The sequence below is a fragment of the Truncatella angustata genome (genome assembly GCF_020726525.1).
Source record: "Truncatella angustata strain MPI-SDFR-AT-0073 chromosome Unknown BKA67scaffold_7, whole genome shotgun sequence".
Lineage (NCBI taxonomy): Eukaryota > Fungi > Ascomycota > Sordariomycetes > Amphisphaeriales > Sporocadaceae > Truncatella > Truncatella angustata.
Genome location: NW_025763387.1, coordinates 2,331,417 through 2,354,210, shown reverse-complemented (window position 1 = coordinate 2,354,210; position 22,794 = coordinate 2,331,417). Strand labels below are relative to the sequence as shown.

The 22,794-nt window shown below is 51.2% G+C and overlaps 7 protein-coding genes across 7 annotated transcripts; 4 read left to right on the top strand and 3 right to left on the bottom strand.

The window, feature by feature from the left end:
* Nucleotides 1-110: 110 nt before the first annotated feature.
* Nucleotides 111-4,439, bottom strand: BKA67DRAFT_538995 (WD40-repeat-containing domain protein; the record flags this gene model as incomplete). The annotated part of the gene is made up of 3 exons (XM_046100561.1): nucleotides 111-2,237; nucleotides 2,301-3,892; nucleotides 3,947-4,439. 3 exons carry the CDS (start codon nucleotides 4,437-4,439, stop codon nucleotides 111-113), a joined length of 4,212 nt encoding a protein of 1,403 aa, XP_045955498.1.
* Nucleotides 4,440-6,531: 2,092 nt separating this feature from the next.
* Nucleotides 6,532-7,911, top strand: BKA67DRAFT_521893 (cell wall glycosyl hydrolase; the record flags this gene model as incomplete). Its single annotated transcript, XM_046098325.1, has 1 exon — nucleotides 6,532-7,911. The coding sequence occupies one exon, from the start codon at nucleotides 6,532-6,534 to the stop codon at nucleotides 7,909-7,911; it is 1,380 nt and encodes a 459-aa protein (XP_045955497.1).
* Nucleotides 7,912-8,354: 443 nt separating this feature from the next.
* BKA67DRAFT_538993 (uncharacterized protein) lies at nucleotides 8,355-9,473 on the bottom strand (the record flags this gene model as incomplete). Its single annotated transcript, XM_046100560.1, has 2 exons — nucleotides 8,355-8,463; nucleotides 8,569-9,473. The coding sequence occupies 2 exons, from the start codon at nucleotides 9,471-9,473 to the stop codon at nucleotides 8,355-8,357; spliced, it is 1,014 nt and encodes a 337-aa protein (XP_045955496.1).
* Nucleotides 9,474-9,889: 416 nt separating this feature from the next.
* BKA67DRAFT_661920 (peptidase S24/S26A/S26B/S26C) lies at nucleotides 9,890-10,508 on the top strand (the record flags this gene model as incomplete). Its single annotated transcript, XM_046107908.1, has 2 exons — nucleotides 9,890-10,207; nucleotides 10,317-10,508. The coding sequence occupies 2 exons, from the start codon at nucleotides 9,890-9,892 to the stop codon at nucleotides 10,506-10,508; spliced, it is 510 nt and encodes a 169-aa protein (XP_045955495.1).
* A 534-nt stretch (nucleotides 10,509-11,042) lies between these two features.
* BKA67DRAFT_521814 (armadillo-type protein) lies at nucleotides 11,043-13,154 on the bottom strand (the record flags this gene model as incomplete). The annotated part of the gene is made up of 7 exons (XM_046098315.1): nucleotides 11,043-11,380; nucleotides 11,431-12,180; nucleotides 12,273-12,518; nucleotides 12,579-12,692; nucleotides 12,749-12,869; nucleotides 12,947-13,032; nucleotides 13,127-13,154. The coding sequence occupies 7 exons, from the start codon at nucleotides 13,152-13,154 to the stop codon at nucleotides 11,043-11,045; spliced, it is 1,683 nt and encodes a 560-aa protein (XP_045955494.1).
* A 3,180-nt stretch (nucleotides 13,155-16,334) lies between these two features.
* Nucleotides 16,335-17,803, top strand: BKA67DRAFT_661918 (uncharacterized protein; the record flags this gene model as incomplete). Its single annotated transcript, XM_046107907.1, has 4 exons — nucleotides 16,335-16,550; nucleotides 16,746-16,869; nucleotides 16,930-17,079; nucleotides 17,139-17,803. The coding sequence occupies 4 exons, from the start codon at nucleotides 16,335-16,337 to the stop codon at nucleotides 17,801-17,803; spliced, it is 1,155 nt and encodes a 384-aa protein (XP_045955493.1).
* Nucleotides 17,804-19,095: 1,292 nt separating this feature from the next.
* On the top strand, nucleotides 19,096-20,591 carry BKA67DRAFT_521859 (uncharacterized protein; the record flags this gene model as incomplete). The annotated part of the gene is made up of 2 exons (XM_046098318.1): nucleotides 19,096-19,361; nucleotides 19,412-20,591. 2 exons carry the CDS (start codon nucleotides 19,096-19,098, stop codon nucleotides 20,589-20,591), a joined length of 1,446 nt encoding a protein of 481 aa, XP_045955492.1.
* Between the last annotated feature and the right edge of the window lie 2,203 nt (nucleotides 20,592-22,794).

Genomic DNA, 22,794 nt, shown 5'->3' with positions numbered 1-22,794 from the left:
AACGCAAAGCTACGACTCTCACTTTATCTTACAAATATCTAGGAAATCAATCCGTACACCGTGCGAGATCTATCGTGTGCATATCATTGATTGGCAGGCTTGTCTTCAGTTTAAGTAAATGGAACATCTGGAGACATCCTGATAACGACTACATGTCCGGTTGGGCAGCCAATTGTAATGGATGAACCATCTCTTGAAACGTCTGATGGGCCAGGTCTGAAATCAAGTGGAAGCCATATTGTTCTACGGCCGCACCGTGTAATCCAGGAACCGTCGCCATTCAGACCCCACTCTGGCTTTGTCCTGCCAGATGCTGATCCTTGATCCGAACGTTGCTGGTCACTAGACATGATTGTCTGCGAAATTTCACCGCTAATATCATTACCAATACCGTGGTTATTGTTAAAGTCTGCGAGGATATTGCCGGCGTTAGTTTGAAGTAACAGCCCAAAGTCACTCGATATCTTTAACCGTAACCAGAGAACGGCACTGCTCATTAGTATAGTACGCAACTCCGTACCCGACTTGGCATCCCAGATCCGGACGGTCTCATCGGACGAGCCCGATACGACACGGCTACCATCATGCGAAAACGCTACCGAGGTGACCCAATTACTATGGCCCTCAAGCTTGCGTACTTCTTTGCCCGACTTGGTATCCCAGATCCGGACGGTCTTGTCGAACGAGCCCGATACGACACGGCTGCCATCTTGCGAAAACGCCACCGATTTGACCCAATTACTATGGCCCTCAAGCTTGCGTGCCTCTTTGCCCGACTTGGCATCCCAGATCCGGACGGTCTCATCGGATGAGCCCGATGCGATATAGCTGTCATCCTGCGAAAATGCTACCGAGTTGACCCAATTACTATGGCCCTCAAGCTTGCGTACTTGTTTGCCCGACTTGGCATCCCAGATCCGGACGGTCTCATCGGACGAGCCCGATACGATATAGCTGCCATCATGCGAAAACGCTACCGATTTGACCAAATTACTATGGCCCTCAAGCTTGTGTACTTCTTTGCCCGAGTTGGTATCCCAGATCCGGACGGTCTGGTCAGACGAGCCCGATACGATACGGCTACCATCTTGCGAAAACGCTACCGAGTTGACCCAATTACTATGGCCCTCAAGCTTGCGTGCCTCTTTGTCCGACCTGGAGTCCCAGATCCGGACAGTCTCATCGAACGAGCCCGATACGATACGGCTACCATCTTGCGAAAACGCTACCGAGTTGACCCAATTACTATGGCCCTCAAGCTTGCGTGCTTGTTTGCCCGACCTGGAGTCCCAGATCCGGACGGTCTTGTCGAACGAGCCCGATACGATACGGCTGCCATCTTGCGAAAACGCTACCGAGTTGACCGAACTGCTATGGCCCTCAAGCTTGCGTGCCTCTTTGCCCGACTTGGCATCCCAGATCCGGACGGTCTTGTCGGACGAGCCCGATACGATATAGCTGCCATCATGCGAAAACGCTACCGAGTTGACCCAATCACTATGGCCCTCAAGCTTGCGTACTTCTTTGCCCGACTTGGCATCCCAGATCCGGACGGTCTTGTCGAACGAGCCCGATACGATACGGCTGCCATCTTGCGAAAACGCTACCGAGTTGACCGAACTGCTATGGCCCTCAAGCTTGCGTGCCTCTTTGCCCGACCTGGAGTCCCAGATCCGGACGGTCTTGTCGAACGAGCCCGATACGATACGGCTACCATCTTGCGAAAACGCTACCGAGTTGACCCAATTACTATGGCCCTCAAGCTTGCGTGCTTGTTTGCCCGACTTGGCATCCCAGATCCGGACGGTCTCATCGGACGAGCCCGATACGATACGGCTGCCATCATGCGAAAACGCTACCGAGGTGACCGCATTACTATGGCCCTCAAGCTTGTGTACTTCTTTGCCCGAGTTGGTATCCCAGATCCGGATGGTCTTGTCGAACGAGCCCGATACGATACGGCTGCCATCTTGCGAAAACGCTACCGATTTGACCGCACTACTATGGCCCTCGCATACATAGAGATATTGACTCCAATGTTGCTTGATTAAAGGTTTTATTATGACCCAACTAGGTTCTTCTACTGTGAATAAGCCGCGAGTAATGCTATTAACTGGAGTAAATAGCAATGCTGACACATATGTTTGTAATGGAGCTTGTTCTATGATCGATCGATTATATAGAATAAATCGATACAAGTCTTCAACTAAGTTAACAAATTTGTTATCTCTTTTGATCTGTTCAATGCTTAAGTAAGCGCAGCTAACTCTATTAATGGTATTATGATTGGAAATACTCACTAGGATGTTCCTAAGCCGGGTTAGAGAGAAGACTCCGTTCGTGACAACACCGAGCAGACTCAACGCTTCAAGCCAGTGTAGGAAGTGGACACGGAAGAACTCGGCGATTGAATTGTGTGTATCGTGTCCCTTTCTTGAAGGCGCCAGATCCTGAAGCGTTTTCAATAGCTGGGAACGACGATTTCTCTGATAGTCGCTCTTATCTGCGTCACAGACGTGGTCGATCCAGTATGCACAGGAGTATCCCACGCCAAGCAGAGGATCCTTCACAGGAGGCACTGCGACTTCGTGGGTCAGTGTCCCAGGATGCGCAAGGTTATAGATATCTCGCTTTAGTATGCTCTTCATCTTCGCCACGGACCTGTCGGCGATAGTACGATGTACAGTATGCCTACCGGACGGGAATATCTTACCAAGGGCAACCTCGCTGACTAGGTATTCCTTGGCTGACTGATGGATGGGGTAGATGTGGTTGTCTAGCAGAGTGAGAAAAGAGCCGCACAAATCGACAAGCTTCTCTAGGTCGCTTGTCCCATATGGTTCAAGATCGGCAAGCATACGGAGCTCGAGAAGGTGGAGCGGGCGGTACGTAAGCGTTACGATGGAAAGAATGGTACGACATGAAGCCTGATAAGCGCTTATAGACATTCCGATATTTCGCATCATCGTGTCGTAAAGTGGCGGAAGGCCCTTTGGCATCTCATCGATAAGCCGAATAATATCATCGCCCAAAGCATCGTGAATAGACCGCAATACCAGATCAATCCATAAAAATGTACCGTCAGCCTTGTCGAGAAGTTTTCGCTGGACATTCGCTCGCTGGGTCGGGTTAGATTTGAGCGACGGCACTTGGGAGACCTTGTACTTGATATAGACTTCAATGGCGCTCAACACGGCTTCTGAGTTCACCTCTAGACTTAAAGCCAGACTCTCATCGACGTTGACATGATTGCGGCTTGTAACGATCCACTTGAGGCGGTTTTCTTGGAGGCAAGTTTCTCTAATAAGGTCAAGAAGCTCTGGCAGGCCGACTTCGCATTCATCGAGAGCGTCAACGGCTAGATAGATGGTTCCTAGACCAGGGTACCCGATCATTTGTCTAAAGACGTTGGAGAGTGCATCGAAGGCATTGACGTTGTTGGCGGCGTCGAAGACCTCTTTGCCCATGCGGTCATAATGGTCCTTAAGGCACGAGATGAGGCTACTGTCCTGCACCAACAATTGATATATAAGTCCCTTAAGGATGGCAACTGCGTTATTCAAGCGGTCATCGGTATTTTGGCAGAAGAAAAATGATAGGAACGAGTCGGCACCGGGCCTAGCAAGTTTGGTATAGGGCCGAAGCTCCTTGGTAACAGCAACCAGCAGCATCGTCTTTCCTTTGCCGGCACCGCCCTTGATCCAGAGTAGCTTAGTTTCTTCATGTCGCCACTGGCGGTAGCTAGAGTGAGCAAGAATCCAGCGAGACGATTGTTCATATACACCACCTTTCGTTCTTTCGATGCGGTCTTTATCAAGGGTGGGGTCGGTCCACTTCAGGCTCTTGAGTAAGGTGTTGCGCTCGGCATCGCTATTAACGGACGCCTCACGCCCTATCATGTGTCAGGAAGAACTATTTTTTTTTTTTTAGGTGTTAGGTAAGATACCTGGCAACGATGGTGGAATAGCTGATACTCTTTCTATAGCCTCCTGTATCCGGTCTGCAATCTCAGATTCTGTGGGCAGCTTTGTCACGCGATTGCCGGTCAAAAGCTGGACATCAATAAGTACACCCTTCATCAGCGATTCCACTGTATCTCCTTTGAGTAAGGTGCGGGTGACACGCCAGTACCGCTCTGTTTTCGAATTATTGGCCTGTGGGACCACTTTCTCAAAGATCACGGCCAATCGTTTCGCCTTGTCTGCACAATCCTCCAAGATGGGCTTCATTGCGTTGCAAAACGCCTCGTCAGGGTTTGCGACGTCCAAGTATCCCCAGGCGGTTTGGAGAGTCTCTCGGACGAGAGGGAGTCGCTTCGCAACATCGCGGAAGGCTTCGGGGAGGCCCGAGGCATCGGTAGCGGCGGCATAGACTTTCACAGTTGCATCGACAATGGCAATGATACCAGAGATGATACCGATGATTTCGGCACCAGACATGTCGCCTGTTAGAAGGCGAAAGAAAGCCCGTCCGAGCGGTCGCGAGGTGATCTCAGTCTACTGGCATCGTTTGGGGTCAACGCCTGGATGTCTAGTAGGGAACGAGGCTTTGGCAGTCTCATTTCTTGTTGGAGAGTACCCCGCCGCTGAGGCTGCCAAATGCCAGAAATGCGGCGCAGCCTTGTCAATGCAGACGATCATCGACACTGCGGCCTGAGCTTCTGCTGCGAAGCTGTGGATTCGGGCCACAGCAAAATGCTCTTCGATCCCAAGACGAAAATACCTATAGGAGTATTAAGTATGGACAAAGCGCGATACGCACTAATTATGCTTAGAGCGTCTGTGCGCCTAAATCAACCAGCTTAGCTGATCAAAGCCTGTAGTCCTTAACTCTATAAATGGTCAAACTGGCAACCCTTTTTTGTATGTTTCTATTTAGAGTGAGAGAGACGTACTAAACCTTCTACTACATCGCGAACGTATAATGTGTGAACTAGAACATCCTTACTGTACATTCGAGCTTTTAGAGTTATAGAGTGACCTTGTGGATCTTTCCCGCTGCACAGTACTATATTGTTAGCTTACAAATTACATCTACAGACGGGGCCTAAAAAAGTACATACAATCGAACCGTCCGTGCTCAAAGAAGAGAGCATAACGACGAGAGGCGGAAGCTGATTTCGAATCAGTGTGTACGCGCCAGCATCACATGATGCTGCATATTCGGTAAGTCAGCCTGCTTAGTTGGAAGAGAAGGGACTTGTTTATCATCCGTCCTCTCACCTCCTTCAGTATAACTCAGCTCTCTTGCCTTCACTGATTAAGCATCATACTAATTCTACATAGGAGATGCTAGCATCACACGTTCACCACCAGAATGTGCATGCCCGGGGTAAACCCTCAAAATCTTTGGATTTCGCAGACTTTCGCCTAAGAAGAGGAGTACAAATGCGTTTAGATGCCCTCCATATGCTACCATCATTGCTCAGCTCCATAGGTTATCGTCAGGGGACGGCGGCAGCGCAAGAATAGCCAGTCGATTCAAGATTCAGCCAATTATTCGTTTCAACTCCACGACTCCGCATGTGTGAACCTGCTCGCTCTGGGGACAAAAATCAAGTCATTTCAGCCTAGCCAGTATAAGTATAGCCCCTAACCGGCGAGGTTCTAGCCGGCAGATGCAGGGCTTAATTAGTGGACACCTCTGCCAAGGGGGCTCTGGGCCCAGCAATCTTCAACTCAAACCACCTCTCAGAAATTGTTCTCATACAATATCATTCAGCGATGCCACTCAAATGACACCCGTTTCATGCTTGGCCAGTATTCTCGCAATTGATTTTAGAGTTGTTCAATTATCGTCACTTTTGATTGTCCTGCTTATGATTATTATTTATGCTCCCCCAACACGGTGGGGGAGTTCGCGATTGAGACGAAACGTCGCCAAGAGCGAGACTCGAATCGTTTCATACCCCCCTGGGTGCTTACACAGCCTCACGGTTCACCTGGGTGCGCAGTGCTCCCCTACAAACAATGCTGCAGAAATGCTCCCGAATTAGGTCACACATGGCCGTGGGATGCTACGTCTGTAATGATTGACATGATCTGAAGCACATGGGACGGCCCAACGGCTGAGCTGATCTTCGCTCGACGATCCAGAGTTTGGGTCATCGATCCCATCTCTTCTTGTGGTTGGTGTTTCTATACTCTCTCTCTCTTCTTCTATTTCGACATCGCTTTCTAGATCGAAAGCACCTTTCTTTTTCGGCTGGCCAAGCGACAGACACTGTCGCTATCCGTTCATTTGTTCAATTCTTGCTCCTGGTTGAGTTTCGTTTATTTCTTTGGATCTGAATCAATTCGTCCCGGCGACTTTTCTTTTGTGGCAGCTGCTCGTGTGACGAGTACGAGCTTGGCCGTCAACTAATACGATTTGTTGCTGCGCCAACTTCGGTGATACCTTCATTGCGCAAGACAGGAACTCCGACGCGCCTAAGTCCTTTAGGAGGGAGAAATTTCTGTGCTTATTCTTCTTAATTCTCGGACAGTCTCGTCTTGGGCTGGCCCACCCATCTTTTATAAATCACATTTCAAAATGAGGTCAATTTTCCGCACAGCAGGCGTCTTTGGCCTACTAGCAGGTGCAACACAAGCGATCCAAGTCGACTTCTCCAGCGATGACTCTATCAAATCAGCAGCGAGCACAATCGCTTTTGGCTTATTAAAATACTACACAGGAAACAACACGGGGGATGTGCCAGGAAACTTGCCGGATCCGTACTTTTGGTGGGAGGCCGGAGCTATGTTCGGAACGATGGTGGATTATTGGTTCTACACGGGAGACGACACATACAACGACGTAACAATGCAAGCATTACTGCACCAAGTCGGAGATGACCAAGACTTCATGCCGCAGAACCAGACGAGGACAGAAGGAAACGATGATCAGGGTTTCTGGGCAATGGCGGCAATGACAGCAGCGGAGAACAACTTTCCCGATCCACCCTCAGGTCAACCGCAATGGCTAGCACTAGCACAGGCAGTGTTTAACGAGTATGTGGACCGTTGGGATACAGAAACATGTGGTGGCGGGTTGAGGTGGCAGATATTCACGTTTAACAATGGCTTCAACTACAAGAACTCGATCTCAAATGGCTGCTTCTTCAATGTTGCTTCCCGCCTGGCCAGGTTCACAGGAAACCAGACATACGCAGATTGGGCCGAGAAAGTATACGACTGGATGTCAGATACCGGCCTCATCACCGAAGACTTCAAAGTCTTTGACGGTGCGCAGGTAGACTCTAACTGCACAGAGCTCGACCAAGCCCAATGGACCTACAACGCCGGCATCTTCCTGCACGGCTCGGCCGTAATGTACAACTTCACAGGCGGCTCCGACATATGGAAGACTCGCGTGCAGGGCCTCCTGAACCAGACCGCCGGGTTTCACTTCGACAACGGCATCATGGTCGAGAAGCCGTGCGAGGGGGGCGGCTTCTGCGACACCGACCAGCAGAGCTTCAAAGCCTACCTGACGCGCTGGATGGCGGGGACGACGCAGATGGCGCCCTTCACCTTCGACACGATCATGCCGCTCCTAAAGTCGACGGCGACAGCCGCGGCCGCCATGTGCAACGGGTCCCCCTCTTCGCCGGCGGCGTACAAAGGCCCCGCAGGCACGGCGTGCGGGTTCCAGTGGACCCAGAGCCCGACGTTCGACAACATGGCCGGCGTCGGCGAGCAGCAGAGCGCCCTCGCCGCCGTCATGTACAACCTAGTCAAGAAGACATCGCCAGCGCCCGTCACGGCCGACACGGGCGGCACCAGCCAGGGCAACGTCAACGCCGGCGCCTCCACCCAGGACAAGATGCCCGTCCTCGAGCCCGTCACCATGACGGAGAAGGTCGCCGCGGGCTTCATCACATCGGCGCTCGCGCTGAGTGTGCTGGGTGCGTGTGTTTTTGTTATTAAATAAATTAGAGCATATTTATCATTTGTTCTTTTTGGGAAAGATAGTATGGCATATACTAGGATTCTTTGATCGGGGGCAGATTTTGAGTTTATGATGATGAAATCAAATCTTCTTTATTTATTGGGAAACAAGACTGGTCATTTTAGCATGGTTCCGTGACAGATGTGCATTCATTGGCACCGAGGGCGTTCTCGGAAAGAAATATACAACTCTGAGAGTTTGAAATTCCAGATGGAGAACGTACTAGGTAGAGTATTAATACCAACTCATGACTTGGACGCCGCCAGAGATGACTTTCTGAAATACCCTGCTCCGATAAGTGTCTACAATACATGATATTATACAATGCCATGGTTGACCTTTTGTCGATAACTCATATCGTACATTCCTTACTTGGCGTACTGCGCATACAGCAGCTTCTCAAGCCATACTGCCTCCCTGAGTTTTCACAATGTAATGAGCACACGATGAACTTTGCCAAGGGCTGGCATTTCTTGCCATTCTTGTAATTTCGGTTCATCCGACCTTCGCTCGGCCGTCCCTTCGTCCCCCGAACTGGGCGATCAGTACCGTAGCGGCAGGCGTTCGCGAACGGACTCACGATCCTGTCTTGGAAGATCCCTCTGGCCGCTCCCCCACCAGGACCCTCGGCACGCTTACGCACCACTGCTCTTGCCCTCGAAGACCAGGTTCACGACGCCGGGGAACTTGCCCTCCATCTTGACCTCCTTGGCGCCCTCCTGCTCGGCGGCCTCCCTCAGGGCGGCGAGCAGGGCCTCCCCCTCGTCGGGGGTGGCCTTCCGGCCCTGGCGCTTCTTGGCGAGCAGCAGCTCGACGCGCTTGCCCTCGGCCAGGAACCGGCAGAACTGCTTAAGGCGGTGCTGCAGGTCGTTGGGGGCGATGGCCCAGTTGAGCTCGAGCTCCTTGCGGTTGAGCTCCTTGCGGCGCGCCGCCTTCTCCTTCTCGTCGGCCGCCTTGGCGTGCGCGTGCTTGTCGATGATCCGGCACACGGGGGAGTTCTTCTTCTCCTTCTCGGCCAGGGTCTCTAGCGTCTCTTCCTCTTCCTCTTCCTCCTCTTCTTCCTCCTCCTCCTCTTCCACCTCCTCCTCTTCCTCGCCTTCTTTTTGTTCACCCCTTCTGACCTCTTTCTTCTTGATTCGCAACGACGGCAGCGCCACCATGACGAGCGTGTACTTCTGCCGGTCCAGCCCCTTCAGTATGTCGGCGGTGCGCTGGGGGGCCGACAAGTCGGAGTTCGAGTCCGGGTTCTCGGGCTCCAGGCCGTGGTCCTGGCAGCCCGCGATGCGGACCCATTTGTAGGGTATGGCGTTGTCCGAGGGCAGGCGCGAGACGGGGGCCTTGGTGGCGGCCGTGGAGGGTTTGAACCGCCGGCGTACGAGGAGCTGTGGGCTGGAGCTGCTGAAGAGCCGGGGCGAGAGCAGGTAGATGGGCAGGCGGGTGGTCGCGGTGATCGTGGTAGCGGGACTCGTCCCTGATGGGAGCGGTCGCATGAAGACGGAGCGCAGGGCTCGCGAGGGCGAGAAGAGGCAGCGTTGGGGCGGCATCGTCTGTGTAGGGTTTGCGTACTAGAGAGAGCAGGCGTTGCGTGGATTGAGGCCGAGTCTTCGTTGTCGTGAACGCTGGAGGGTATATGAAAAACGTGACCAATCGAATTGCAGCTCTCAATCGGGAGAGATTCGGAAGGTTGACGTCGTAGCTCTGGGTGAGCGTTCCCAGGTGAGCGGCCAATCAGAAGTGGATATAGATGGAGCTTCTTTTCGGTGAGAGCTTTCGCTTCAGCTGCAACATACAGTGCATGACCGTCTTATCTTATCAGCATCTCACAAGGCCATCTCATGTACTGTCAACAGGGCTCAATACGAGGTACATTGCGCCGGCATCCATTACAGCAACAGCAACAACTCTCGTATTTCCCCGGTCATGGTCACTCTTTCGGAGTGGTAAAGCGCCTCAAACGAAGATGCCCCTCCTAGGCCACCCCTTCCGCCTCTTCCTCGCAACCGGGCAGACCCTGGCCTTCGCGCATGTGTTCTGGCAATATGTGTATTCAGTGGCGCCCGGGTCAGGACCGTCCATGCTGCCGACATTCCTGGTGTGGAACGAGTGGTTCGTGGCAGACCGTTCATATCGGAGAGGTCGTCACGTGCGCGTGGGCGACTGCGTGACGTACACAATCCCCGTGGAGCCTCACGAGGATGGGGTCAAGCGTGTTATCGGCATGCCGGGAGACTATGTATTGGTGAACAGCCCAGGTGCGAAGAACGACGACATGATGCAGGTAAGCCCTCACGCGTCCTGATGTTTCTGTGAGGACAACTGCGTGCTGGAAACAAGGGACATACTTGAAGAAAGACGAGGGACACGACATGCTGACAACAAGAGAATAGGTACCACAAGGACATTGCTACATTGTTGGGGATAACCTGCCCTGGTCGCGCGATAGTCGCGACTATGGACCGCTACCGCTAGCTCTCATCCGTGGTAAGGTGGTCGCCAAAGTCGAGTTCAGTGGTTGGAACCCTTTGAACTGGTTCACGAGAGTGAAGGATGGGTTGACACCTGCAGAATCTTCAACATGATGGGAACTGAGCAAAAGCCAGATTTCCTCGTCGACTTGTGTAATATATATCGTTTGCAGAGCATTTACATGGATGTCGGCGTATTAGAAGGGTATGTATTGCTGTGCTGGATATCTTTCTGAAGGCAATCTAATTACAAGACTTAGGTCTTTGGAACAATGAACTTTATGGCCACATTGATCTCGACTTGCAGCGCAAGGTCGCTCTGGCACGAAACAATGGCAAATACAAATCGCTTCGTCCCCATGCTCCACCGTGTATCGTAGCAGCAATCATACAAACGAAACTTCTCCTCCGTCTCCCCGGTGTGGAAATCAATCAACGATACGCCATCCCTGGGAGATGCCGGTCATCAGGGGGTATGCATAGATTCCAGAACAAAAGCGCATACCTAATCGAGACCGTCCGCCTTCAAGTCTTACAAATGCTTGCCTATATAAGATACGCCTCAAAACGCCGAGCCGTGCCAATGAATGCCAGAAAGAGAAATATCAGTATCAAGTTGTGTGTAGCATCCGTTTCGGTCGAGGCGGATCAGCCCTCGATATGCGCCTTGGACATGCTCTGCCCTAACAGTTCCAAACAGCGCTGTGCGAGATTGACGACCTCGCCTTCATCATCGTCGTCGGCGAATTCGTTGTCGGGTTCAATTTGGCGGTCTGCAATCTGCTTGATCATCTCGACGATGTCGTCCGATTTGCCGATCTGCCCAATCAAGGTCTTGTCCTCCGACTCGAGCAGTTGTAACAGGGTCCAGATGGCGATATGTTGGAACGTAGCGTCGCCACTAGCAAGGAACCTGCTCAGATATCCGTGAATGCCACCGTTTGGCTCCTTCCAGTCCTGAATAAAGATGGAGTAATCACCAACTGCTCACGTTAGCATCCGATTTTGATCAATGACTTGTGCTGCTTGGACTTACCCTTAGATGACAGATTACCCAGAGCCGCAGCACTGTTGCCCTGAACTTCAATGCTTGGCGAGTGAGTCAAGGGAATGAGTACGTCGAAGACTCCTAGGTTCAACAGGTGAGTCTTCAAGTCGTCCGAGAGTGCTAGAACCGCAATGGCAGCTGTCATCTCGGACTGGACAGTAACCGGGACATCGAGAACTAGTTGCTTGCACTTCTGGACTGCACCGGCCTCGAGAACAAGTGCCTTGTTCCTGTCTGAGCTTGCGGCCAGGTTGCGAAGCGTCGAGATGGCATGACACTGAATTTCTTCGTTGTCCGTTGACCCAAGCAGATCCACCAAAGGCTTCAAGAACCCTGCTTCGATGATAGGAGACTCGTTCATGGGGTGTATCGAAATATTCCGTATACAGGCGACTGCGGAAAGAATAAGAGGTAGGTAGGACGACTGGAGAAGCCGAAGTAATGGGTTCAGGCCTTGAGCTCTGACAATGTCAAGTTGGTATTTCTCGTCCGATGCCAGATTACGGAGTGCCAGGGCGGCCTGGCATTGGACTTTGGGCGAGGAGGAATCCATGAGGTTCACCAAGGATTGGACGAGCTTTGTTTCGCTCGATGCAAGTTTCCGTCGATTGTTGGAGTCTACGGCGATATTGCTCAGAGCGGTGGTACAATAGTACTGGACGTCGACGTCGGGAGATGAGAGGAGTTGAACCAATACAGGGATGGCGCCTGCGTTCACAAGCTGTTGGCGGTTCTCGTCTAGTATGGTGGTTAGTACTCCGTACTTCAAGCGACAATGTGCTGTTGTCCAAAAAGATCTAAAATAAATAAAAATGATGGAGGGTTCTGACCAGAGTGTGTCATGTTCAACAGAGCACCGGTTGCATTCCGTTGAACTCTCATGTCCCTCGATTTCGCCAGGCGTGTTAATGGGCCAAGCGCGCCAGATCGTGCGATCTTTGCTTTGTTATCCTCATGTGTAGCGAGGTTCGTGATGCATCCAACGGCGTTGCACTGGACTTCGACGTTAGGAGATAGCATTTGGCGTATGAGTGGTGTCAAGCCTCCAAGCTGCACGATGAGGACTTTGTTCTCAGCTGAGGGATCTGGTCAGTGGACGGAGGGCAGGCGCGTATACCAACTCGAACTGGACCTACTGTTGACGGCAAGATTTCCCAAGGCTGCACTGGCAGCCCGTTGGACCTCAATATCCGGGCTTTGTAAGAGGAAGAGGATCGGCTCCAGAGTATCTCGGTCAACTTCTCGGACATCTTTCATGGACAAGTTAGCTTTCCATGAGTGGCACGGCTCCGAAGGCGTAGCGTACCTCGCTCCGTAATTTCGGCAAAAGTCAAGCTCGCACTCCTCTGGAGATCTATGTTGTCGGAGAAGACGAGGGTGCTCAAGGCGCGAAGAGGCTCGCCTGAGAAGAAGTCGGTCTCTCCGCGCTGCAGGGCCAAAGCATTAGATTTAGGTGTTCAGCGGTATTTGGGGGAAGAGAGGAAAGAGAAGGTAGGAAACCCACATGCTCAAGATATTGCAGAAGATCGGATACTGCCTCTCGCTCGGATTCTTGTAGTAGGGGTTCGTAGAGTCCATCGCGAGATTTCCCTGTGATACTGATAAGCGCGCGGCCAAGGCAGTGGGCCATGTCATGATCATAGCCATGATATGGGAGGGGAGGGGAGGGGGGGCATTTCCATACCGCCGCAGCACGACTGGCAAACACCCATCGCTGCAATGAGCGAAACGCAAGGAAACAAACTCGACTGAAATTCAAAGGTAATGTCGTAGTGACCGTGTGCTGCTCTGGGGTTGACGTGGAGGATGCAGTAGTCCGCTGTCAAGCTCTATTGTGATGGAGGTGGCTTTGCTTTATTAGATTACGATGGCTTTAGCCCTGAAGTCGGAGCTTCCCAAGGTTCGATCGGCGGGCTTGTTTTTGATGACTACCATGCGGAACTGACGTCGAGGTTTCTTTCGTGTCGTTGACTGGAGATGAAGGGCCCCAGGTTAGGTAGAACACAGACACAAGTACAAGTAACACACCCAGTAAACGCAGTTGTGTACGGGTCGTCCTTTCATTAAAACAACAACAATAACAAAAGAAGAATCAGAAGAGCCGCTGGTCTGGGATACGATGCACCGATGCAGGGAAGGGACCAAAAGCAGACGATGGATGGTTTTTTGGCGACGGCGGCTCTTTGTCTTGTTTATTGCGAATGGGAAGTTGCGGGCCCAACGTGACGCCCATGCCCATGCCCATGCTCATGCTCATGCTCATACTAGTACTCATGCTCGTGCCTACGCCTAGCGAGCCAGCCTGCAGATTGACTCTAGAGAACGTGCAGGTGAGCCACTGGAGGCTGCCGCACAAACTCCATTGATCCCTGTAGCAGCAGAGCTAGCAGGAGATCTAGCACTGCCGCTTGCTGCAGCCCACTAGCCTTTTAGAGGCTGTTCTTTGAACGCCTGCTACAGTTAGTAGGAGGAGAAGGCTGGCTGGCTGGCTGGCGGGCTTCAGTACAACGTCAAAGTCAAGTCAAGTACGCACGACTACATTACCCCCCGTATGCCCAATGAGAATCACTGCTTCCTCATCAATCATCAATCTTCAACCTTGAACTTGAGCAATAGTTGCTTTCCCAGTAACTAGGCCGTTTCAAAACAACTCTAACGCAAGTACTTTTGCTGCTCGATCCATATGTAGGTAGGAATCACCCTTCCATCGCTGCTCATGAAAGCTGTAGTCTGACCTAGCCATCAAATACGGGGAGGGATCTCATCCGACTCATTGATTCACTGATTCACTTTTTAGCGTCTTCAACCTCCGTTGGATGTGCGGGTGCCGCCCCCCTTTGCAAACCTGTCATTGCATTATTTGCTTGAAATTACACTCAAGTTCCAACGCTGACGGGTGAGCCCTGTATATGTGTACACATGTAACTTAAGTAGCATTTATGTCATGATGGTAGCAGGATCGACCTGTAAACCAAGTAAAACCTCCAACCAGCTACCCCTCCGTGTACGTTTGCAACACCAGATGCACCCTGCAGAAAAAGAAGAAAAAAGTGAGATCGGCGGGTCAAGGATTTTTATAATGTTTTATAATAGTAGATAAACCAAAGCAACATCTGTGTCTAGTATGCCGTGTTCTTCTTTGAATCGAATACCATGGCAGGCATCTAGAATAAACTTGCCCTAACCTCGGACGAGTGCTGCCAACGCGCTGCTGTCAATGATTTAAGAGCTCACCACTCGCAAAAAGACAGAGTTATAGATCGAGCCGGAAGGAAGCCTTTGCTTTACACGATACGATATTCTTCGTATGTATGAATGCTTTCGACTTTTTCACCTTGGGTCGCAAGATCTGCGACTGCTGCATCGACGAGCCTGGGTTTTCGCCTCCGAGGCAGTCTTGTGCCCACCACACCCACATCTATCAGATGACGGAAGACTCATCCGTGTCCGCCAGCCCATACATAGTACTAGTGTGGCATGGCTCGTCCAATACTTTCGCCGGTAAGTATCAAGACACCACAGCTTATGCGGACCGGTCTTCTATATGGCTTTGGCCGTTGAAAAGTCTTTGTTGAGTTGTGCTTCGCCTATACGATAGATTGACCGCATACACCATTTGTAATTGTGGGAGAAGCAAACAAGCTATCACAATACTATTGTAGCACATACCCCCAGCCCATCTCGTTGTGTGCTATTCTAGGGGCAAATGGGTGTGACGGCAAGCATTCGGCGCGTTTTCTCGCTCTTGTACAATACACGCCTTGAATTAGGGTAGACTACAAGGAGAGGCCACAATAATTAGTTGTGAGGCATCACATTCAGTATCGGATACTAGAAATCCCCGTGTAGTGTAATCCGGCAGCTTGAGCGCCATGATGATCTTCTGCAGGTGTGTACGACACTCACACCCACCAAGTGTGTGGATTGAGAGCATCAAGAGCATCCATCTCGTATTCAGACACAAGTTACACATTGGCAAATTGAGGTTCTCCAGCGATGGAAGCAATTGTTTTGTGCAACGCCGAGCCGAGTCCTATGAGTCCTTTTTAAACCCCGAAGTTCTTGACCGCATCGTTTACCTCGACCTCGAAAACAAGTTCGGCCCTGTTCTGGATTTTCACACCATGATCGGTGGAGGCAAACATGTGTGGGGGGGGTCTGCGCAGCTGAAGTACGCAACGGGATGGATGGTGCATCATGTTTGACGCCAAGATGTGCAAATGCTGTCCGCCGCACCATTCATGAAGGTTGGTTGAGAAAGCAACTGCTGGTGAGTGCGAGAGAGCTCCGAAGGATGGGATACAGACGTTCCCAGCAGAAGGGGAAAGGGACGGCCCTCACCTTAGGCTCAGGCTCAGGCTCAGGCTCACCGGCTCAGGCTGTTTGCCAACTGCGGGAAAATCACAAATGGGGCGGGGCATCATCGAACCCACTCCAATGCTACCCCCGGGCCCCCCAGTCAACCGCGAGCTCCTTATCGCACATCTACCCCTCCAAAGGACAGAGGCAGCAAGAGGCCCTACTAACCCCCCTACCCCCTGCCCCAGATTGAGCCGCCCATCGGGGGACGAACGAGCGAGCGAACGAACGAACGTTCTCTGACGATCGTCAAATATTGGACATCAAATCTGGGGGAATCCTTTTCCTTTGCTTCTGGAGTTTTGAGGCTCAATCAGTACCATTAGGGCAACCACATCTTGGGCCCCTTGCTCCTTGCCGAAGGCCCGTGAGCTCAATACATACCACATCCGAACTACGTCTCTCAACGAAAGCCCAACCGCAACCGGTCAGCACTGGCGTGTCTTCAGCTACCTGACTTGCTAAAAGCCAGAGCCAGAGCCGGAGCCAGAGCCGGAGCCAGAATCCAAGCCAAAGTCGAAGCTACCAAAGCCATGGACGAGGTCGAACCTAATGACGGAGCGCCAGCACCCTCCAGGCTCCCCGCCGCAGCCGCAGCCGCAATCGCGAATATACGCCCAAGCTCAGGTCATGCGCTCCCATTTGTAGCTCCCAGCTCCTACCTCAGACCGAAAACTAGACCTCAAACCATATCCATGTCTGAGCCTACTCCAATGAGTCCAGTTGACGAGGATCAAATCCAAGGGCTGGTGAGTGCTATCTCGTATCCATCTTGCAGTCCGCCCACCGCAAGCTCTCCTTGTGCCCACTGCGATAGCTTCCCCAGGAGCGTTGCTTTTACAATCTCCAATCTGGGCTTGTTCGCTCTGCATCATTTGTGACACCCAGTCTCTGGTCTTTCTCAGGTCTTTCTCAGACACCAGTTGGAGCTGACTTCCCTGCAGAAAGGCCTCCGCGAATTCCTCCGGAAGCGCACAAGCTACGATGTCCTTCCACTGTCATTCCGCTTGATCGTTCTCGACAATGATCTGTTGATCAAGAAGAGTCTGAACATCCTGATTCAGAATGGTATGTGGCCCATCCCCCTTCAAAGCTCTGCACCATGCTCATTGCCCCGACTCTACACAGGAATCGTTTCCGCACCGCTATGGGACTCGCACACCTCGAGATTCGCCGGTCTTCTCACGAGCACCGACTACATTAATGTCATCCAATACTATTGCCAGTTCCCGAACGAGCTCGATAACGTCGAGAAGTTCCGCTTGAGCAACCTTCGAGGTACGACCGATGTCGGAAGCCCCGAGGGGACGTATAGTATGGCTGACACTAGAACATAGAAATCGAGAAAGCGATTGGCGTGCAGGCCCTCGAAACAGTCTCTGTGCATCCCTCCAGGCCATTGTACGAAGCGTGTAGTCGCATGCTTAAGAGCCGTGCCCGACGCATCCCTTTGGTGGACATTGACGACGAGACGGGCAGGGAGACTGTGGTCAGTGTCATCACGCAATATCGCATTCTCAAGTTCATTGCCGTCAACACGGAACAGCACACGTCACTCATGAAGAAGTCGGTTCGCGAAATCGGACTGGGCACATATAAAAACCTCGCCACGTGCTATATGTCCGACTCGGTCCTTGACGTGATCAACCTGATGGTCATTCACAACATCTCGGCAGTACCTGTGATTGATAAGAACAACATGGTATTGAACCTATTCGAGGCCGTCGACGTCATTCCGTGCATCAAGGGCGGCGCATATGAGGAATTGAGGGCCCCTGTTGGCGAAGCGCTCACCAAAAGACCAGAGGACTTTCAAGGAATCTATCACTGCACCGAAGATGACAGGCTTGATTCCATATTTCAAACCATTCGCCAATCGCGTGTGCACAGACTTGTCGTGGTCGATGACAGGCAGCAGTTGAGAGGCATCATCTCTCTCTCAGACATCCTCAAATACGTTCTGTTTTATGGTGATGAAGCAGAATACTTCCCACCCTCGTGAAATTCCAGTATACGTCACATATCGTTCATGGGAAAAGGGGGTCAAGGGCATTTGCAAGGCGTACGGCGTAAACATGGGTGGCAAAGAGAGTCGAAGGCTTTTGACACGCGAGGATTTTTTGCGCTGGCTCATAGAGTTTCTCTTTTAGCGATGGTTCTTGTGGACGTTTTCCAATCGGAGTGGCACAGGACTTCCAGAGGTTCCAGAAAGTATCGGCCAGTATAGAGGCCTCGCGCTGCGTATATAATGCTATGAGCTGGAGAGCTTAATCCAAGGTCGTGGTAGCATATCAACCCGAGCGTTCGCATCGCTGATGCTTCGCGGGCAGAAACAATACGACTTGTTTACGATATGTCATCCCGATTTGGTAGTGACGAAATCAAGCGAATGAGGGTGTCCCACTGCGGTTGCTCCTGCGTTCCTCAGCTACCGCTGTGGTGCGTACGGCTGTATTTACGTGAGTGATGTTGCTTCGAAGTGAGACGGTCAACGATATGGCCGAGGGTCTGCAAGTCGTAATGCACAGAAGGTGCAGTCGGGGTGGGGGTTCCAGGAAGCACAAGAGCGACTGCTCGTCACTAAACTCAGAATGCAATGGAAGTCATAACTGGTGGCCCTACGATTGAAAAGTCTCGCTGAACTTCGAGACAGCTTCTAGTTGACAATCAAAACAGCGATACGGACGTTCCTTGTCCGCCAAATGCTAGTGTTTCCGATCTCCCATATTCCCTCCGCAATGAATGCTCTTTGTTAGATCAATCCAATGCAGCCTTTTAAGTATGATACGGCGCCGGCGAAGGGCAAGGAGCGGGCAGTCCCTGATGGCGCCTCGTCTTCGCAACCATTGTCGATGCACCGGAGGAGCACCATGAACAGACCCCGAATTTCGAATACTACCTTCGATCGCCCACTAAGAGTTCTGCCGGAATCAAGGACAGCAGGCGATATAACGAACCTCGATTCACGTGGCCGAAGGCCTCATCGCGAGAGCGATACATGGTCATCGTCTAACGCCGACATCAACCTCCTTTCTAAGGAAGAGGAGGTTGATAACCCGATATGGTTTGTTGCTGAGTACAATCGACTTGCCAAGAAGGTCTGTTTACTCTCAGAATCGTCACTACTCACAAATTGATCGATTCTCGATAGCATGGCATACGAGTACTTATCCCGGGAGATTTTCCCGCGATCGCCGTAAGTATGCCTGGTCTCCTTTTCGGTGTCATACTAATTTTGTTTGATTAAAGACTACCCAGTCTCTGCCCACTCGCAAGGCTAGTTGGGTTTCGAAAATGTTCCATCAAGGCTCGACTCGATCCCGACGCTCCAAAGAAGGAAAAACCAAAGAGGTGTTGCGACAACGGAGGAGCATTAGCGACATTGCCTTGCACTTCGTGCATAATCAGGGGAAAGAGGAATTCAAAAACGAGGATGTCCGTGGCTTGGTCCGGCTTTGCGGCAAAAGTATGTTCTACCTGCCTGCAGAGTATGCCACTGGCTCCCTGGTCTTGCCTACATGTCTCCGTGCGACAGCGCAATATCTCGTTCAACATGGTCAGTAAGTTGATACGCCTCACAGAAGACTATAAATAACGTTATACAAGCAAGCACGAGTGGCATATTCCGGGTGCCCGGCTCTGTGCGCACGATAAACGCCCTCTACGACTATTATTGCGCAGATAGCACAGGCGAGGACATAGCAACGACCACTCGATGTCCAAATCTCCCCTCTCATCTCAACTGTGGCGTCCACGACATTGCATCCACGTTCAAACGGCTTCTGGCTGGCTTACCTGGGGGCATACTAGGATCGCTCTCCTTGTTCGATGCTTTGGTCGCGATAAATAGTCAACTTCACGGCTACGCTGAGACCAGCAGAACAAAAGAGAGTAGGCTGAAAGCAAGGCTTATTGCTTTGGCTATTTCAACCGTCAGGTCCCAATACCAGCGCGAGTTGATTTGCTCAGTGTTTGGCTTGTTATGTCTAGTAGGTCGAGCTGCGGAAACGGCGCCAAGGGAAGACTTTTTAGGAAGACCTGTACCAACTGCTGATCTGATGGGATACAATGCCCTATCCATTGTGTTCGGTCCATTGCTCATCGGAGACTTGCTGAAGTCCTACAGTATGAAGTTAGCAGATCCCGCTCTAGGTCTCATCATACTACCAATTACACCACGTAAAGCTAGAAAGCACCGAAAAGCGAGCCGAACGAAGAAACAAAAACCAAACCTTTTGACGGTTGACAGGATATATGTTGCGAATGAGATTACCGAGATGATCTTGATACATTGGAGAGGCATAGTACGGCATTTGAAGGACCTAAATGCCATCAAAGAGCAGAAAGGATATGGCTCGACGCCTCGTGTTTCAGGCCATTCTAGAGACGAGACACAAGAGCATGAATTACGGAAATCTATGTCAGATACTTTCGACCTGAAAGGCGCTCCGGATTGGGAAGCACATGATGAATCCTTTCCGTCTCAGAGATTCAATTCGCCCCTTGCAGCAACCCCAACTCCGCAACCGAGTGAGTGTCCATGCATGTATACGTTTACCACACAAGCACTAACAACCATGGCCCAGGGACCTCAGAAGCTCGCAGTGCCGGCAATAGTACTAATAACTTGCTCGCAATTAAGCGCCGACGACCTCGGCCAATCACCTCAGCATCCTTGTATCGGCTGTCACGAGGCCACTCAATGGGCACTTTGTCACCAACAGTTGAGGAAAGTCCAGCAGATGGTAACGTTCAAGAACGTAGGAATGCATCAGGGAAATCATCGGTGACACCCGGTTCCCAGGGGCAGAATATTGAAGCACGACCTCAGATCACTTCTCCGGCCACGGAGACATTTTTAGTTCCAATCGAGAAGCTTTCACAACAACACTCCAAGTCGGGAGTACATGACAAATCCAACAGAATTCTAGAGCAAACAGAAAATTCCGTTGGTCCTGTTAGAAGCTCTGAAATGTACATCCAATCTCAACCAAAAGCTGTAGCTACCGCCAGCGGTACCCGACAAGAAAGTTCTTCATCTCAGAATACGACAAGGAAGTACCCGCCAAGTACATGTGACTCCGACACGGATCAATATGAAGACCAGAACAAGTTATTCATCGATACTTCAACTGTAGGGCATACACCACTTCGACACGATGTCAGATCCTGGCCGCAGTCCCTGCCCCTCACACATTACTCGGTAATACGTAGTGAGAATGATTCTGAATCGTCCAATTTGCTACCTAGCGCCGAAGCATCTACACACACTATCCATATGGGCATGTATCACCCCGTATATATGAATAAAAATGTCATGCTGCCGCATGATACGACACCTGCTTGTCTCGTTGTATCTGAAGACGCAATATCGCCGCCTTTTGCCCTGGCGAGATCTCCTAGCTATCATCCTTCGGCCCTCGATCCACTCAGGACTCCACCGGATTACGCAACAGAGTATCTGCCAGTATGCCAAATTCTGAATCCATCACAAGAAACTAGTGTTGTTTATCAAATACCTCCTACCGAGACGTCCAGCGTATGGTCGCTTAGAAATGTGACGGCCAGAAAGTCGCCTCGCTCGCCATTAGAAGGAATAAATACACGACCACAAGGAGTCGAAGACCATTTCAGCATGGACTCAAACATACCATCAGCAACTGCGAAATGGAGACAGTTTGTGCAAAACAGTCCGTCATCCTCTCCTAAAGATGTCAAGAAGAAGCGCATGGCCCGCAGCCTAATAAATGCCACTGTAAATCAGGCCAAGGGGTCAGCATCTGCTTCAACTGCAAGACCGTCAACTCCTGAATGGAAAAGGCAGATTTTAAAAATGCAGATTGACGAGCAAAAACGACCCTCGGTGCGGTCACCAAGAAGAAGCAGAGGATCAAAGCCCATTCTGAAAGACAAAATTCAAGGATCTCCAAACTCGTTCAGAGGAAAAGATATGTCCATCATGGAACCACTGTCGACGATGCAAAGTGGTTCATTCTCTCAGAGATCAGTATCTAAGCCTGTTATTGGAACAGTGAGGTCGCTAGCTGCACGTTTTGACAGTGTCTCCCAGGAACATACGCCAATCCAGGGGCCGATATTCCGTGGGAGATCCCAAATGAATCTCCGAGGTTCCCGAAGTGATCTATCTCAAGAGGCAAAAGACTCGTCGCCAACTAAGACTGGCCACACAGCAGTGAGTACACATGCAACTGAGGCGTTTAAGTCAAACACCAACGAAAACATGACCCAAAGGCACCTAAATTCAGTAGCCGCATTTTCAACGAAGGACACATCCCAGGCAAGTGTGTCAGCTATATCGAGTCTAACTCCTGGAAAAGTCTCAAGTACACATGGCCGCTTTCGCGCTTCAATAAGTCGCATCAGCCACAGTCTAAAATCGAGTCCGGCGCGAACAAAAGAATATAGCATGCCACTAAGGCTGCCTGGTATTCCATCACGTTTAGGTTTCGCAGCTCCACGGAAGGAACCTCAGCCCATGCCATCGAAGTTGCTGCCACGCCCCTTCAAGCCGGATCATCCTCGCTCACTAGGCACCATGACTCCACCTCAAGACCACGATCAAGGAGCACAACATTTGAACTCAGCTCATCTAACTCGCGATTCTCGTCATGTCTGTTGCACTCCCAGAAGAGACAACTGTGATGTAGGGAACAGTCCAAGGATAGACAGTGGTGGAAGTGGCACGCTGCACCGTCAGATCCGTACATTACAGCACCAGCTTGAGCACCGCACCGAGGAGATTCTGAGTGCACGCAGACAATTAGATGCGTTATATAGCACTGATGCAGGAACTTTGAATGAGCAGCTGCGGCAGGCCAAACGAGAGAGTAAGATGTGGAGGGAACGTGCTGAAGCTGCCGAAAAGCGAGTCGCAGTACTCGAAAAGTTTACAGCCAAGTTCAATGGTTTAAAAGAGGGCATCGGTAGCGTTTCGAACTTTGACGGATGGGATACAAATTCCAACATTTCATC